General features: G+C 43.8%; 3 protein-coding genes across 3 annotated transcripts in view; 1 reads left to right on the plus strand and 2 right to left on the minus strand.

Moving 5' to 3' along the window:
• Positions 1-19238, minus strand: part of LOC126561167 (UDP-glycosyltransferase UGT5-like) — a gene marked incomplete at its 5' end in the record, with an annotated part of 199997 nt that overhangs the window by 71780 nt on the left and 108979 nt on the right. The window lies entirely within an intron of this gene.
• LOC126561588 (uncharacterized) overlaps positions 1-19238 on the minus strand; it is a 28617-nt gene that overhangs the window by 4267 nt on the left and 5112 nt on the right. The window lies entirely within an intron of this gene.
• LOC126563221 (lysozyme c-1-like) lies at positions 1981-2509 on the plus strand. The gene is made up of 2 exons (XM_050219850.1): positions 1981-2281; positions 2358-2509. The coding sequence occupies exons 1-2, from the start codon at positions 1981-1983 to the stop codon at positions 2501-2503; spliced, it is 447 nt and encodes a 148-aa protein (XP_050075807.1). The 3' UTR covers positions 2504-2509.

Below are 19238 nucleotides of genomic sequence, written 5' to 3' on the forward strand. Positions count from 1 at the left end.
TTTTGTTACTTCGTAACAGGGCTCTTTTTCTAGCCTTGCACGTTGTTCCATTCACGTGTCAGATAACAGCGGATGACACTATACGTACAAGCTGATAACGTAACATATCAGACGTTTTTTGATATCACAACATCCCTATCTCCTCTCCACTTGGCACTAACATAAAACATTGAAAACCATTTTGTACCACAGATCTGTCGTTTAGATCAATTAGACCCCATTACACTTCATGCATCTAGTCTCCCTAGAGTCAACTCTTTGCTCCCATAATTATCAAGTCGGCATCAATTATTGTTCCCAACAAGAGACGCTATTTCTACAATCTCAAACTTTTCGATGCACACTGGTACACCAGATATCGCTCAATCGTTGGACGATTAATTTGTTATTGTTTACACTTCAACGCTATCTCTCTCTGGTTCATTCATATAAGCCACTGTCGCTTGATCGCGCACTAGATCGCGGATTTCCCCGATCATTACATTTGAAAAACAAATACAAACAGAATCAAGGGTCAGTACTGGTCTACAGAATGTTAAAATGAACCGGTGCATGCATTGGGGTGGTATGTGTATTATTTTAGTACACAAACACAAATCACCTTTCCAATTTCTCGTTACTCTCATGCAACAACATTCTAGTTTGCAACAAGATAAGCATCTTTACGCTGAGCATCTTCATAAAATTAACTCCCCCCGTAGCACGTTGGAACGTCATTACCATTACCACCGTGTAATGGGGGTGAGCATTTACATTAGCAATGTTTGTGTTGCATGTTTATTAATGCTATATTCAACATGAAAATAAATTATCTAAACAATATTTCACGTAGTTCTGGTAAATTTTCGTAAGAAAAATTATGCACTAATAACAGCATTTCAATCGACCAATCTTCCCAGAACTGATACAAATTCTACGAATATGGACACCCCCCTACTCGCGCTCATTTCTCTGGGTGGATTGAAAATGATAGCGAAGATTCACAGTGGCATAACCACTACCACCTTAGCTGCACGGGATGGTACAGGTTCAAAACGCAGCACCCTTCCAGCTGCTGCTGTGTTCCAAGCTCGAACGCCGGAGTCTGACGCGTTGTTCCACATCGCGCTCCCTTCCCAAAAACCGTCCAGTTTGTTCAAACACTCTCTACCGGCGTGGATCCACTCGAAAGCCACCACCCGGATCGAACCGGGTCGCCCTGTCAAGTGTTGGCGCGCAGTGTGTGCGTGCTTAACTATAAAACGCGTGTCTGCGCAGCACGGTCGGCGTAAGTAGCTCCGATCGTACTTAGTGACAAACCGGAAATCACGCATCGCTGCGTACCCTCCAGTTGGCCGAAACGTCAACAGAACGAGCAGAACGAGAGTTGGGAACCAGTGTCCAGATTTACGTGTAACTGAAGTGAGTGTTTTTCGGACCAACTGCAAAGTGTTCTACGCGATATTGTCTTATCTACGGCAGGCAGATAGCAACTGGATAGGATTAAAACTTCAAGTAGATGCACGATTATTATCAGTGTTTAATCGGTGGCACCGTGTACATTAAGGATAATTTTAAACTTTTATAAAAAAAAATATTTACTTAAAACTACAAAAACTTCACCTAGTTTGCGCGTTCCGAGCCACACCAGCAAAAACACCAGCAAAAACCCGGAAAAGGTCAAGTCAACACAGCTGTTCGGCAGACCTGTTCGTGAAGGTCTCCCCCAAAGCCGGCTACGGCACGGTGTTTAAAGCTTTGGTTTTAACCCAACGATGCAGCAACAAACAACACGCTTGTGATGTCACACTGTGTGTGCTTTCCGTTTCTTTCCGTTTGTTTTTGGTTCGCGACTGGTGGATAGAATTTTAGGTTTCGCCTTCTGCCAACGCTACAAGTTTATTCGCGACGAACTTATTCGTTATCTCGATCGTAACCCGAAATCTCTTGCTAATTTGCATCTCGTTCCAGAAAGCGTTCAACCACTAACATAAGTCTAGCATGGCTACCAAGCATATCCCGTGGGCTATTGTTGTCAGCCTATTCCTCATCAGCCTTCCAACAGTGATTGATGGCAAAATCTACACGAAATGTGAGCTCGCGAAGCAACTGACCGCAAACGGGATTAGCCGAACGTATCAGGGACACTGGGTCTGTCTGGCGATGGCCGTCAGTGGGCTGGACACGTCCAAAACGACAACGCTGCCCAATCAAACCGCCAACTACGGCATCTTTCAAATCAATAGCAAGGAATGGTGCCGCGTCGGCTACAAAGGAGGCAAATGTAACATGAAATGTGAAGGTATGCTGAACCAAACGTAACCTTTTTGAATTAACCAGACTGATGGTTACTATATCTTATGCTTTCTTTATTGCAGATCTTGTTACGGACAATATAACCAACGCAATTAAATGCTCCGTAATGATCCAACAGTCGAAAGGTTTTAATGAGTGGGTAATGTGGCAGAAGAAGTGCAAGGGCAAGGATCTTCCGGACATTACAAACTGTGGGGCAATTGGTTAAGGTTCCGAGGATGATTTGCAGCTCAAACGGTAACCCCCCCTCAAGCATTTGCACACAACAGTAATTTTACAACGGAAATAATTCACTCACTGTGCTAAAGTTAAGCGCTACTTTTGAGAGCATACTTATTATCATTAATATTCAATAAAATGGAGCCAGAGGTTCAGGAAATAGTTTTCAAAACCTACAATAGATAACCGTAGTGTTCCGTATTAGAGTTTCGTCGTTTGATATGATATAAAAATAATTAAAACTGACCAATGACGAAACTATTAAGCTCATTAAAATCCCATAAGGAACCGCCAACCGGCACCCAGATCACGTCCCTCATTAATACGGCTGATCCCAGTTGATTAATATTAGACATAATTTGTGTTTCCCTGTCGTATCACAGTTTTATAGCTATACGACGTACCACCGGTGAACTATTTGCTCTGCAAGCGATTGATCTTCTGCCGGTTGCTTACACCAACAAGCGATGGCTAAATCTAGCTCATCCGTGATCGGCTCGTTCGTAGCCGGTGGTCCTGCTCGGGGAGTTGTACTGCGAAATTTGTCTTTCCCGCTTGCTTGGTCCATATAACAATTAAACGTTTCTACAGTCGGCATGCAAATTTTTCACCATGCGACCTAGCAAGTCGTAAAACGTCATCATGCAAACCAACTGCCCGTCCGAATGGGAAATAAATCGTATCCGAATTGCTAAACGGGGAAGGCCTTTTTCAACTAATACCGGGAGTTTTTGGGAGCATTCGAGGATGTGCACAGACCCGGCAAAGCTGGTATCGTAAAACGGTAATGTGAATTCATTTGAATACATATGAATACATTTGTGACGAGCATGGTCAGGTTTCGGATCAAAGAAAAACGAGGCCCGTACTTTGTGTGTTTTTAAGCGCTTAATGTAAGCAAGTGCATCTTACTGATACTTGTTGGATGTTTTGTAACGGAAGTTAAGTGTGTGATAAAACGTTTGCGCTGTCCGGAAACTTTACCTGCAAGAAAAATAAAATAAAAGGAGAACTTAGTATGATCGTCTTCATGCAGTGCATGAAATTAATGCTAAATTATGGTGCAATAATGAATTCCAAACACAGCAAACCTCTTCTTATTTTTTATCAACAACTCTATGTGATCTTACTGATTCGAAGTTTCCAATGACCTATAAGCAAAATAAAAATTGTCTATCATTCTTGCTTAATCCTAATTCCATTGCGGTAACGCTCTCTTCTTGGAATCTTGGCGCTGCTGCTGCTGCTGCTGCCAAATCCAACTATTCCTCCATAGAGCTTTCCATTCTGATTTGATTTAGAAGACAACACCCTAGCCACGCTTCGTGTATGACAGGAACACCCGGACGGGGTTGTAAAACTGCCGATCGGCATGATCACGTTTCCTTCGATCGAACACCCTACCTCAATCCTTCGTCTTCACCCTACAACAAGTCCACTTTTATTTCCCACTGACCTGAGAACGTCGCAAAGGCTCGTAAAGGCGTCTTATCCCTCGTGGTGGTCCCAGCTTATTGCCGGTTACGAAAAACCATTCAGAGTATCGTCAAGCGACAACCCACCGTGGGGCCGATTGTTCACAACCGCTACCGTTCGATAACCGTTCGTATAAAATCGCGGCTCAAGAAGCTGCTCACGATCACGACCACGGCTAAAAGAAAGATGTCAAAACAAATGTCATTTGTCTCCTGGAGGTGAATAGCGCGCTGTCGCTAAAAAAAAGATTGAAACGAATAGCGGGACAGTCGCGAAGGTTGGCGAGGTTGAACTCCTGTTTTTATTCTACATCACGACAGCTGAAATTAGTCACTCTGTGACGCATTGCTCGGATGAAGTGGAAGAATAATTTTAAATTTATTAAACTTAATCTTTTAAACCATACCGACTCATATTAAGGGTCGGATGATATTACAAGAACTATAAAATTCGATAATATAGCTTATGTATCTTTGCTTCAGAGACACCCTGCTTTGTTTGCCGGTTAAGGCTTATCTAGTGCAAACTTCAACCCGCTAAGTTAGGTAAGAAATCGCCACACCACAAGCAACTCGTCATACAGACCGGTGTGGCATTTTTGCTACGGGATTTGGTCACAACAAACATTTCCGTCCGCCAACCACCCAGCAGACCAAATAATAAACCTAGCTTACTGAGCTAAGAAGCCAGCCAGCCAGGGACGCAACAAACACTCACAGTGCTGTAGCTTAGTCTTCATTCTTATTATGTTCTTAACCATTGCCATTGCTCAAGGTTGGTGAACAAACATCCGGCGGCAAAAAGGTAACTCTGGACAAAGGCTGGTGCTGGTTGATGCGTTTACGTGTTGCTAGAACTGTGGCCAATGTTGGAGTGCTTATGCGGCCAGATACTACACTTCCAACATTTCAACATCATATCACCGTTATTTGAATTACACGGAGAAACGTGAGCTCTTATCGTGTTTCCGGAACGGCACCGGATGTGGTAGGGTGGATGCGGACGTGTTCTAAATCGTGTTATCAAATGTTGCCTTAACCTGAGTAACATTAACCAACTATTAACTACGAACACATGTCTAACCTTCCTGCCAAACCTATTTCGTGATTTGTATGAAACTAATAAAATTTATATTCTAATTTTACTAACGACGATACAAATGTTTTATGAACTCATCATCGAACAGGCGTTTCCGGCTACAAATGAGTTATTTCAGTCACACTAGTGCCAAAATGAGTATGCAATAATAAAAAAAAAAAAACTGGACGTTTTGCCTGCAGGTTTACGATGGCTGTTTTGTTGACTCATTAGCAAGTAACCGGATGCAAGCATCGTGGTCCAGTTGGCGCCATTCCACACTTCACAGCAACGCCATTCTATACAATACTGTTCCTTGTTCTACGTGCTCTAGCAACACATGATCGTTTGTTGTGTTTTTGGAGTATAATAGAACCTTAGTATCCGCAAGGTGTTTCACCCAGAAAAGGGAGAACACCATTTTGGAGATGGATGAACGTCATGGCAAGCGTTAAAAAGTATACTTGCATAATTACCGAGGAAAGAGGAAGTAGCAATTAAATTAAAACTTTTTAAAGAAGCTTTTCTGATGTAATCGGTTAACGCCATCGCAGCTGACCATGGTAAGAAACGAAACAATTGAGTTTGAAGTTCTTGCATTTCTCACCAAAATTGGTCATAGTATGTAATGCTCCATCCTTTTGTGAGGGAATATAGACCTCCATACGAGCAAGCAGTTAAAAAAACGAATGACATCAACGACCGAACAAGCGCTGAGCCAGACGTACTGCGAATGACTTCCGACGATTCCGATGAATATGGCGTCTGTTTCCTTGTTTTGTTCTTTCGTTTTTTTTTCGATCTTTTTCAATCAACAAACACATACAAACGTCACCCGCATAACCTTTTCTGGTGATATTGGAAGGAACAATCCCGAAAAACGGCCCCACGGCACGAAGTCGCAGAACAACCACCGGAGGTTCATTTCGTATGCATGAGCTAACGTTCTGACATTGGCTTCGACCTGCACGAAACAACACACGCAACATTATGCTTCACCACGAGTAGTGAGGAAGGTACACAAAAGGCACCTCACGTAGTTGAATATTTTTATGTACTCCCTGGGGCCCTTTTTTGACTGTCCCAAAGCAGACTTATTGGATTCATTTTTTCGAATTTGAATTTAAATTTCACTTGGTTGTACGTAAAGCTTTAATCAAAAATGTATTAAACTTACAAGTTTCATGTATCATTAATTGTATTATGATTTGTATAAAATAATATAAATCTCCATGAAATGGCAGAAGAAAACCATGATCTTTCAAATATTAATTACTAACGCACGAACTAGATCACGAGGCTCCTTACACGCTTTCGGAATATTAAACTTAGACAGCTTAGGCGACAGATCCCACCTTCCAACACAAACGGGCAAGTATTTTGACGCCTGGAAGAACAGCACACGCCAAGAGTAAACCTTCTCTTCCCAAAAACAAACCGATGTCATCGAAGAAACAGTTCCTGGACCAGTTTTTTTGACAAATCCGTAACGATCGTTTTCCTTTGCGTCGCTCTTTTCCGTCTCACAAGGAGCATTTACAACTACGAATAACAAAAAAAAAAGCTGCCAATCTGTCTCTACCACTCTTCCCACTTGCTGGAGATGAATATTTATGAGCACGACACAACGTTTATCGATTAATGACCACCGGGTGGACGGAATGTTTTAAAAGACTTCTTGTTGGAAGCCCTCTTTCTTCCGGATCGTGATTGGATCTATCGTTTCACTAACTTCACGGTGTGCTAAGTGCATACACTGCCGATGTCGATTGCTAACGGTGACCCCACGTGTAATGGGAAATTACATCCTAATCCTGCTTTAGTCCGAGAGAAAGAGATGTCACAAGCATTTTGTTTCTTTAACGATTTTTTTAAATGCTTTTTTCGTCTTGTTTGCCTATCTTATACTGTCCCCACACGGCCTAAGCACACGTGGTCCAAAACGGAGTCATTTTCCAACCATTATTTGATCACCTCTTAGCTTGCGCATAATACCAACGTTTCTTGGAGCGAAACCTCCGTGATGAGCTGGCTGCCAGGCCCAAACAAACCTTGCTGATGCTCAAACAAATATTCTTCTTTAGGGATGTGAACTGTTCCAGCAGATGGTTGCAGTGCAGTGCATGTCACAAACCTACCAGCTTTTCTTGGCCTTCTTCTGTTTACCTTCCCACACCCAAACTGGGACATGGGAGGTTCCGGAATTGCTGGGAGGTCTAAGTTAGGAAACGCGGTGTCATATCCTTGTTTGTTTTACACTCTGACCTGCCGATAGTGCTCCATCAGGTGGGTGGGAAGCAAACTGAGCGGGCTGAATAATTAACGTCTGTTAGAACTGCAGTTGTGCAGATGTTCTGTCATTTTAAAATGTGTCACGTTATTAACACAACCACAGGGCTATCTCGAGTTAGTTTCACATCGCTCAAGTTCCGTTCTCCAAATAAGGTCGTTAAATTCGTCATCTATTGCGACTACTGGAGTTTTATATACATACGGAGATATATTGTTTGCCGTGCAGCCATCGTCTGGAACCGATCCTGCTGCTTACTGCGAACGATTCTTCTGCATACGATCGCAAGTCATAAGCTTCGATTAGTAAGCCTTTTGCAACGCTTTTCTCGCCAAACAATTTATTACGACCGTATTGTGCCCACCATTAAGACCCACGCAAATGGTGCAAATTTTGTTGACCTCCGTACGAGAGCTCGGTAACGAATCTCCAACATTATCCGTATGGAACCCGCGACAAAACTTTCTACACCACCTGGGGTCTGTTTTCTGGTTTTATGCTACACTTTCATGCGCGCCATTGTAATTCTCGCTGTCACCCGTTTACTTTCCTTTTTTCCCTTCTTCAACCGTGCTGTTTTTGGAAAGGAGTTCCATCGCATTGGACAATGTCAATAGTACAATTCCGTTTGCAATGGGCGTATAGCTGCAACTCCTACGCACTCCACACCCTGTACGTGACAACGGGTGGCTTTTCATGGATTGAGGGCAAAAGCTTCGCTGGACCACTTCACACAATTGAACCTCGGGCAAGAAACCTAACTTACTGTGATGCGCTTGTGAAGAGAAGAGTACACGGCAGGCCTAGGCGCCCCCGGGAAGGGCGAATCCGGAGCCTTCAAAGCCTACACAGCAAACCTTCCCTAGCAGCAGGAGACACCGGTCGTGCCGAAGACGATCCCTACATCACAAGCGAAGCCTGCATACAATTGATGTTATATCGGCTCGTTATGAACTCCGACAGAGCGGAGGATGTCCGCTGTACCTCCCACGGGTGTCTGTCTGGAAAACTGTCTGGAGAACAGTTAACAGGCCTTAGCAGACTGAAGCGAAGAAGCAAAGGAACAATAACGATGGGCCATCGTAGTAGTTTGATCGCTTTGTTGGGGTGTTAATTCCATTAGCATAAGGAAGTTGTTCTCTGATGCCAACAAAGAATCGTCGTCCGCAATCTCCAAGTACAAGGCAGCCACGAGAAGGAGACTCACGTTAGAGATGAACAAATGAATCAAACTTATCTCCCCGTGAGGGTTTCCTCTATCACAAAGGATATACAAAAAAAAACATTCATAAAGAAGACGTGTAATTCCGCAGCTTTTGAAAGTGCTTTGATGCGGGCTCTATAACGCGATCAAGGCTCCAAATCCAAGACTTACAATGTAATGAGATAAAGGAGAAAAATACCTTCAAGAGCGTTAGTCACAGCACAATTACCGGTAGCCTCTAGCAAAGACTCACCTCACCTGATAGTGTAACTGCAACGTGCACTGTGTAAATTGTGTGCATCGCTGTCGCAAACAACGGCCTCGTCGAGGGAAAGGCAAATCGAACATTTGAAAATACACAACAAACAGCAGAACGCAAAAGAACTCGGTAAACAAAGCGCTCCCTGATTTCTGCCTGAGAAGAAAGTCGTCCGCCTTGGTCGGTATGAGAGGTGTGAGAAGGTATCGGTGGGTGGTAGATCTTTAAAGAAAAGCAGATGCTCTAACAGCAATATGTGAAACAAGAGAAATTTACACCTTTAAGCTTCTTGTTGAACGACTTATTTGATGAACGCTAAAGACGGGGTTTTCCTTCTCTGAAATAAATAATCACACGTGGAATATGCTTAAGAGGCTGTATATTGTGGCATGTAAATGCTAAAAGTAAACAGCACATAACCACGTACGATATAATGAATTTAACTGTGGTCCTTTTAAGGACAGCTTATTCTAACAATTTCATCGAACATCTCAACTCTCTCCCTCCAGAATCGAACAAGGAACATACTCTGGGCGTTCGTAGGCGTCGATTAATGAAGAGCATGGTACAGAAAAGGCACACTTCATATCCACACACACACGCTCCACACCATACACGAGCGCGTACAAGATTGAATTCGCAATCAGCAATCGTTTGTCAGCTCGATCCATCAAACCAACCATCACACGAAAGCGTATGAAACTAACTGGCCAAAAAGAATCCCTAACTTGCGGCTCCCCACTTCTGGAGCCGTTGTTGCGACTCCTCGACAACACTGACACGACTCGAGGCGCCTACGCAAAATAAGCAAATGAATCCTCTGGCGACGGCGGCGTAGCTTATTACCTGGGCTGGGGAGGGTGAACCTCTCTAACGCGCAGTAAAATACCTGCCCACAGTGGTTTGCGAGCGCACCATAAGCACACTTCAGACTTCATTTAACTGGCAAACTTGTTCGACAGGTTCGGCTGCGAACACACTGCTCGCCCCGCACAACAAGAGATGATGCTTCGTCATGAGATGAGTGTGTGGCATCGATATTTTGAAGTCATAATTTTTCGTAATAACCATCCAAATGGACAATTTACAACCATCGACCAATCGATCGATCGAGCATCAAGTTGAGAAGGATCATCGGAGTGTCACACCAAGGCCTTTTTAGCCAGCAGCAACCTGGCGAATCTTGAAGCGCACTTTACCCTATAAGTTACTGTTAATTTATACCGCCAATTGGTAGAATGCATGCCTCGATTGAGTTACCACACGATGACGCTTCTGCCGATCATTGTTACAAGCATCATAATAAAATGGGTTAAAATATTTATCCTTCTGGATAGCTACGGTACACTTCAACACTTTTTTTCTTCTTGATGCGAGATAATAATCGAGAAATGATGCATCTTGGGCCCACAGCCACACACACACATGTGACATGATGTTGTGGACCCTTAAACCTTGTCCCAATAAGCTTAGTAAAGCGACAAAAACTTGACAACATATCCGTTCAAAAACGTCCCCACAATAAAATCAAAGGATTTCAATCAATCACAAGCGACGAACCCGACGGAAGTGTGTAGCATCCCAGTTTCCTGGATTCACAGAGACGGCTCGAAAAAAATCTTTTAACAATAATTAGGGTTCTTCGACATGACAAAAGCATGTCATCGACGTACACTACTAACGACCATCGTTACAGTTCTTCCAGCAAAAAAAGGGAAAACCGTTTTTCTTGTCCCGGCACAAAATAATGAATTGTCCCACGATAGCAAAAAAAAAAAACCACCGCAGACCGTAACAAAAAAACAAAAAACCCAAAAAATGTATCGGAAATCAGGCTGGTGTCCGAAACAGCGGCACATGATACACGATACGTGCGTGTGCGTGTGTGTGAATTTCATCATCGAAAGTGATGGCCCCAGTGTGACAATCGATCCAGGCGGACAAAAAAAGCGCAAAACCCCCGACCGATGAGAAGTAGCAAAGAGCAACAGATCGGAACAGAAGTGTGTTTTTTTGTTCAATGCATTTCACCGTTTTACATGTGTCTTAGAACTTGGCGTTATGTATGGGGGAACGTAGCGTAGTAGGGTCATCATTCAAACGGAAAGAATCTTCCAAATTGATGGCACAAAAACTAAGGAAGTGAACTGGAAACTCGTTTTGTTGAAGCATTTTTTTTTTCCATTCGGATCAAACCTAAACGTGCATGGACGGGAAAATTATTATTGTGCTTTGTTAAGCAGAAAAACGACACACCACAGGACAGTGCACGGTAATGAGATGGCCCTAAGGGAGGGTGTGGGAATTTAAACAATACACCATACTTCCGGTACTTCAAATTCCGGTGGTCAGTGAAGAACGGATGTGTTTTGTTGTTGTTGCGTTGTTCTTTTATTTGATTACTGCGTGTCACGATCGGCCATAACATGGAAGCGTTATGGCGTTACAGTCAGGTGTGCTTTACCAAAATAATTCAATCTAGAATTTGTTTACTTCGCTTTTACTGTTGCAGAAGATTTATTGAACAACTGCCCGTTATCGAAAGCAGGAACTCAAACATTCGCTTTCTCAAACCGATCATGCCAAAGAGAAGAAAAATAAAATTTGTTGTATAAATCTATCTGCCGTCATTGGTCACAATTTTATGGGTGCAATGTGAATGAAAATAAATTTTCTTCCGAATCGACATTCACCGTGCAATAACACTAAAAAAACACACACACATGCTTGCAGTGACATCAGCATAATGTTTCGCGCCCTTCACCCTTTTGCTTGCGCAGTTCGACACACGTCGAACTGCAGCGGCGGCTCACGTAACATATCGGATTTCATTCACGCCGGTAAGCCGACGCCGAATGGCCGAATGTCGGAATGACAAAAAGACTAAAGCGTATGTGCGTAGGCCGCCGGCCGCCAGCCACAGAAAACACCTTTTACCATCATCCCGCCGTCCTTTTGCGCTTCGTTGCAACAACTGAACAACACAGAAGAAGCGGTAATGAATCCCTCTCTCTCCCTCCCTTGCTAAGCCCAAGTGACCGAACGCGTAGTTTTTGTTGGCTTGGTCCACACACCTCCTAGATCCAATTGGTTTCACCGTCGCATCATGATCGCACTTCCCTTTCGCCGGAGACGAAACGCCTCGCGCGCCTTGGCTTCGCATTTTCTCTTGCTTCTTCCTCTATCTCGGAATCGCGCAATAAATCAATCCGTCAAAGACACGCGAGGCAGTTTCGATCCCCGTCCGAAGAGGCGCTCGTCCTCTTCCTGATGCTGTTGTATTTTACCTCCAAAAGCTAGAAATGATGCGCCATCCAACACTAGGCCGAGTCCATGCTGCGTCCATGTGATTAATTTTTACGATGTTTCAAACACTTTCCCCCTAACAGTCGTCAAGACGCAATGGTTGCGACGAGCTCATCTTCATCTAATTGTGTTGCGAGATAATCTCTTCAAGGCCGGCAAAATGCTTACAAATTGGTGACAGCACATCAATGCTGGCAGTGCGTATTTGGGTGTTTGGTTAAGTAGTATAGCCACTTCATGCATGAAAAGTATCACAAAAGGCCTAATTATGTTACTTTATTCATGGCAGGTTGTATGGACGAGGTTTCTCGATGACTTAAGCTTGAACTTCGTTGATAATAAGAGCATTAAAAGCTTATAGAGAAGAACCACTCCCGTCTGCAGACAACTGACAATCATTAAAAGCAGAAATTCACAAATTTGCTTACATCATTCATCCGGAAAAGAATAAACGCTTCTAACCTATATCTCTACAAGCAAAGCAATTGCACCTGTTGATTCAGCTGCTTCCTTCAGAGCGCACAAGGTGTTTCGTGTCCTACTTTGAAACAAATCCATTCATTCGTTTACAACAACGTTCTTGAACTAATCTATCCGCAAAAGACAGATGAAAGTTGGAGTTCTCGACTTGCTTGAAATGCATCCAAATATCACAAACACACACATACAAGATGTTGCGTCATTGAATCAATTTTGAGTGAATGATGACAATACCAAAATTTGGAAATTATATTTTCCTTTTCCTAGTTTGACAACGGTCACGGTAAAACAAACGGTTCTCCGTGAACTGAAAGCTGCAGCCCCACATGCCGGCCCACTGACAAATGCAAATGTCATCGAAACGTGCTTCATTGACGATCGGCGGCGGTGATCTGATTGATCACTCGATACACAATACCGCAAGAGAGGGTTAAGCTTGGCTCCGTAAACACAAAACCTTCGTGAGCCAATTTTAAGCAATTCAATTCGACCATCAGCTTGTCCACGTTCGGAAGCGGGACACAAGCGAGATGACCCAACAATTGGTGCACGTGAGTCAAACACAGTGACATTCTCGAAACACACACAGAGAAACATTCTCGAACGGTGCGCAACGACGACGATCGGCCGGGTCGTGCTGATTTATTCAACGGCATTTTATGTTCTCGTTCCCTTCCTTTGCGAAAGGGCGCGCAAGATTTACTTCGGCGAACCGTCATCGCAAGGTCCAGTCAGTTGAGGACGTTCTTTGTTTTGTGGGCGCCCTTTGCCGACATTGCTTGCCAAGAAGGCAACGAAGAAAGTTTGCTGCAGCTGAGCGTTGTACAGTGATCTTCGATTCCTCTTTTGATGCCGGGCAAATCGTCCTTATTCTATAATTGTTGAACAATTATACCTAACATAAGTCCAATTAATATTTCTTAAAATATTTCATTCAAAACGAATAACACTGAAAATTAAATGTCTTGAAAAGTAGTTCCACTACTGCAGACTTAAGCTCCACGCCATACCGTGAACATCTTCTTGCAATGACTTTTTACTTCCTGAACTGCTTCTCGAAAGCCAACCGAAACTCGTGGACAATGAAACATCACTCACTGTTGCATACTACTCTCCACTGACAAGACCTCCAACGGGACGCCCACTAGCCAGAGTAGCACGGGACGACAATTTGATGGAATGCAGGCCAGCAACGACCAACGCCGTCTGTTCTGCAGCAACAGCTGCTGCTGCTGCGTGCACAATCGCTCAATCTGCATCAATAAAATAAAACTAAACGAATCGAGCAATCGTTGGACGTGCACATTGCGAGGTTTTAAGTGTCGAACCATATCACGGGGCGCAAAGCGCATGTGATCTTCCGCGTCTGGTTGGCCTCCAATTATGACGGTTGCGTTGGTGGTGGGCTGTTCGCTCGGTACCAACTTTCGTAACATGGACACCGGTTGCACATGGTGAGCAAATTAAAATGTAGAAAACTAACCTAACGCTAACTCCCACTCGCACGGGGCTGCGACCCAAAACAGCGCATGTGTGCGATCTGATCTGTCTGTCGGTGGGCGACCGTGTTTTAGACCAGTTTGGCAAAATTAACATGCACAAAGTAAGCCAAAGTTTTCGCACATACATTCCACCACATGATGAATAGACCCTCCAGACTGTGGTGCGTAGGAATTCAAGTAGCTTAATTGACTCCGTTGTTGGGCATCTGGGGTATGATGTTGCGTGTTTTAGCGATTAATTCCAGTGCCTAAACCCCATTCACACAGCCCGTTGCCCGACAAAATAATTTGACATATTAACGACAACGTGCCAAAACGTTGCGAATATGAGGAAAAGGTTGCCGCCATGACGGAAGACTTTGAGTCATCTAGTAATTCCACGTTAATTAATTTGTTTACGACTTGGTAGCAATATAAACTAGTCATACGAATTTGCTGATATTCCAACCAGGGCATCTATCTTTCTAAAGAAAATATTCTCATTTTTCCGTTCAATAAAAATCTGAACAAACTCAAGGAACGGCAATGGTAATTAACAGCTCGTCGGTTAGGTCATTAACTCTTTACGCAAGTAATAGCCGATGGCGCTCTACATATGGTGAGATATTATGCAGAAAACTGACCGAAGGTCGCCTTCATCGAGTCGACTGCAAACGTGAAACTGTCGTAAAATAATAAAACAACACTGGTGCAACACACTTGAGACACCGAGGAGTTTAAAAGCATAAAGAAACTTGATTGCCTGTACTAGCAAATAAAGCAAGATTCCTTTTTTTGGAAAGCTGAAAGTAGGCCTCCCAATTTTACTTCTATTTTGGGAATCTAATGTCATCTTGCCTTGTCAAATAGATGTTTCAAAAGGAACATGACATTAGAGCAGTGATATTAACATAGTATCAATCCACGTTTGCCAACAATTGGACAGCATACGAGCATCACAGATAAGCTAACAATCACCAACACTGAACACTGGACCATCGTTATCTAATCAAACAGGATCGTTTATATTGACTCCCGTATAAGTCAGACGATCCATTACAACCCGACAGCCTACCGGTCCGATCCATTCCAGACATTCAAAAAGCATTAAGCGGCAAAAACTTGTCCATAAACTATCGTGAAATCTGTCGGAAGAAAAAACAAACCGCTGAGCTTAAAGAAGGTTAAGCTCCCCTACCGTCAGAAGCAGACCACCGGCGTTCATGTTTCGGTGCCATATTAATGGCGTTTACACCTCCGCGAACAACGCTTCCTACCCTGCTGGAATTGCGTAACCTTTTCCTGGTGCTGATACGACGGACTCGTACGCTCATCGCTTCTTCTATCCTAATCGTTACTACGACCAGTGCTGTTGTTTCCGCTGGTTTCGAAGGACCAAATATTATTAATGCTCGAATTTCTGTCCCGTCTTTTTTGAGGTTTGATCCCAAGAATCTCCCGATGTGAGATTCAAGGTGAGGCATTGAAATTCCTTCACGTTTGCTAAATATTCCTACGTATTTTAGCCTTTTTTGATTGAATCCCATTTGCCAAAGCACAGCTTAGCCTAAGCTCGATGGCGCATAAATCTAACCTAATCCTAATGTTAAACGAACATCTCACCACCATCGATCGCATGGACGTCGAGAAAATATCAAAACCATCCCTGTTGCATTTTAGCCGCTAATTTCTGCAGCTATCGTAGCGTGAGGATCGATTAAAGACGATAATGAGTGTCATAAATTGTGTTATCCCCCTACAAAACTCAACCCGTGCTGCGCTGCTCTCTTCGTCCTCATTTGCATCTTTAGTTTGCGTTCCTTTTGCGCTTCATCTCCCGCATCATCTCGCTTATCACGAGAGGCAAACCCAAAAGTAGGCCTATTTTAAAGCGACAGATATTAATGACAACTACTGCCCAAAAATGGACACCTTCATGGTCGGCGATACGACTGCGAAGGAACACCACGTGCAAAAGCAGCCACACTTTGCCGGTTCATTTGAGTCACATTATTAGATCACAAATGGTCGAGATCGGGATAAGCGAAAGCAATCTACGCATCAGTCATCCTGATGGTTTCCTCGTCTTTTTTTATCGACAATGTTTTCCCAAAATCCATACCCATACAAATTCAAATATTGAAGTTGGACCTCCTTACATGGCACACATCGCCGCACATAAATTTTGCCGAAAAGATTATTCGGAACGGAACGCTTTCTACATAAAACACACGCACTCCTCCAAAACGGGCCACAGCCGTGAAAGCCTTTGCTTCGGCTCGGGATCATCTTCTGCTTCGTGAAGATCGCTGGGGCTGGAATTTGTCTTTCAAATTATGGTCATAAATATATTTCCTCAGAACTGTAACACATAAATCTTGCCGTACTTAATGCATGCAAAGGAACCGCTTCATGTTTGAAGGTGAGACATTTTTTGTCCACTAGATAATGCTGTAGAAATTAACGATTATTGCCATACTCTGAAGGTGTTTAGGAAAAAGACTATGAAAAATCGTTGTTTGATACAACAGACAGGCCTAGTGACAATACGGACTTCAAAAAACACCGTACTGAATAGTAATGAGATCGTCCATAAGCAGAACTGCAATTACTTTTTACGATCTTTCAGTACCATGGAAGTACCAGAGGAACGAAACTAGAAGATCTCCTTGATAAGCGAAGCTAGTTTAGATTCAGGACCATAACGAACTGGTACTATAAATTCTGTAACAGAAAGCTAATGCAGTAGCAGCACCTCAACGCATTTCTTTGCCATAAATATAGATAATCACGAAATTTATGTCCATTTGTCCAGCCTTCGGTAGTTAATATATAGTAGCTGGAGCATTCTTTCCCCACTCAATGGCCAACGTCTACAATGGCAATTGGAAGCAGCTAAAGTCACACAGACTTATCCCTCTATTTCACCATTTATCACACATTCGATCCAGCCAGCGAGTGTTCGTTTTCGATTTCTCGATCAAATATTTTACATTCAAATAAACGCCTTAGTTAGCCTTGGCAGGGCCGTACTATACACGCAGAAACAGCCCTCGTCACCATACTTGGCAAACAATTGGGCCCAGAGCAAAGCAAAGCTCTTATGCAAAGAGCATACGCATATTGTCGTTGTTGCTTGCTATCTCTGTTCGTTCCATGCCAAGATGCACTTCCTTCCAAATGAAACACGCAAAGGGAGACATAAAGCAAACATCTCTCCAACTAGTTTCACAACCCTTTAAGCCACCGTCGTAGCTGAAGTGCTCTTAGATCACAAATCTTTCCTACTTCATATAACTTACCAACCACGTGCAGCTTGGTGATGGTGCAGTTCTCCATCGAAAGTGGACAATTTCATCACGCATGTAGCGGTTAGTTCTGTCATGGAACTGAATAGTCAATCCTTGCCGGTGCCGTGTATTCTTCGAGAGCGAGAGCTTCTTACTTAGTGCCCTTTAAAGCGCTCAAGTAAATCCCTAGTCTCCATATACGGACTCTTTATCCGCCGGTACATGTCAACCCCATTTTTTAGTGGGACGAAAGTGAAAAGGGTCCAAGTGTTAGATGTTGTGGTGCAGTGCGTCGCTGACAATGCGTCGCGCATGATGCATGTAAGATCTTATCACCTTCGTGCCACCTTCGTAACTCCCTGTAGGACAGTTGCTGCGTGGCGTCTCTTGGTCGACAACCGACGTAATCCACGCGGGTTCCAAACGAAATCTAGGTCTCCCGTTTGTTTGCTAAACTTTTATTCCACCAATTCCTTCCAACGGCCTGGTCCTTTGCGTCTGCGCGCAGTCCACAGCGGGTGGGCCCAGGAAACTTTTTAAAGCGAAACACGCTTAAGAAATCCGATGCGACAGTGCTACGGGAGAAGCTTAACAAAGCACCAATAACACGCCTGGCCAGCCTGTGCTACAGCGCACAGCTTGATCTATTGTTTGGGAAAATTTACATCCACATTCCGGAATGCAGAAACGTTGTAAGTCGCGGTGCTTATGAGCGTCTACGGGTACAAAGTTTGCGACAGCGCACAACAAACTTATCCCACCTGGGTCAGCGCTTAAGGTCAGGAGATGCTTCAAAAAAGGAAATCACCAGATTCCTCACTATCATTTGTGGATGTCCTCCACTGCAAAACGGTTCACCGCTATACTTCGGAGAGTGGTTATTGTCGAACGACGATTACCAGCTGCCGTTCACAACCAGTCAATCCGATTTAGACGTAAGACCCTGCAAACCCGCCACAAAACTAAACTAGTCGGGTGTTCGGCCCTGTCGCTTCGACCTGGTAAATTTCGCTCCAAACTTTATTAGTCGGCCAGTCAAGTCGGTAATGATATACCGAAAACTTGAATCCGCCCGCTACCACTTCCACCCGCGACAGGACCCAACCAGCTCCCGTGTTGTGTCCGTAATGACTCGGACATCTTGAAATGCTGGCGCTTTAAAAAAAAAAACCTCCCTACCTTCGGTGAACGTCTCGTCGGCCAGAGAAACTTATGATGAAATCGTGTTCCGGACTCCAGTTGCACGAGTCGCCCACGCGTAGACTGCCTGCCTCGGTGGCTATAAATTTGTTCGCTATTCGTAGTGAACGCGCGCGCACGCCCGCGATCTTCGCTTGCTTGTTCCCCCCAAACCGGACGATCACCGGGAAGTGGGGACAAAGTTGTAGTCATCATCATTGCCGTCATTATTATCGCTTACCGCGACAACATCCAACCAATAGAATGGTAAAGGTTCAAATGGAAAGCACATATAGGCAATGGAAAATGGTTCTTTTGCAACCATTTGTTCTTGGCCGATGACTCAAATGATCTACGACTCAATATGATCAAGCTAATGCAAGAATTGTGACTATGCAAAAACGGCTTCAGCTTCAATCATTTCCGATCCGACGCGATCGACACAGCCTGGCTGCAGAAAATATTGCTATGATCGGTGCTGTTTAATTTCCACTTTGACTCAGAGTGGACACCATGTGCATAAACCCGAGGCATCCACACCCATTATACGTGCTCATCAGAAAATCTACACAGCATCTTTCGCTCTCACTAGACATAACAACATACTGCTGCAAGCTGCACAAACGTTACGATTCCTGCACGATCCAAAATGTGGGCTAAGCTAACACATCTGGTATCGGGT

The sequence above is a fragment of the Anopheles maculipalpis genome, chromosome 3RL (genome assembly GCF_943734695.1).
Source record: "Anopheles maculipalpis chromosome 3RL, idAnoMacuDA_375_x, whole genome shotgun sequence".
Taxonomy (NCBI): domain Eukaryota; kingdom Metazoa; phylum Arthropoda; class Insecta; order Diptera; family Culicidae; genus Anopheles; species Anopheles maculipalpis.

What these genes read in the sequence shown, in the direction of transcription:
- LOC126563221 (XM_050219850.1), top strand. Translation starts at nt 1,981, where the DNA reads ATGGCTACCAAGCATATCCCGTGGGCTATTGTTGTCAGCCTATTCCTC. An exon ending in ATGTAACATGAAATGTGAAG is followed by an intron (nt 2,282 to 2,357) that starts GTATGCTGAACC and finishes TCTTTATTGCAG; the next exon opens with ATCTTGTTACGGACAATATA.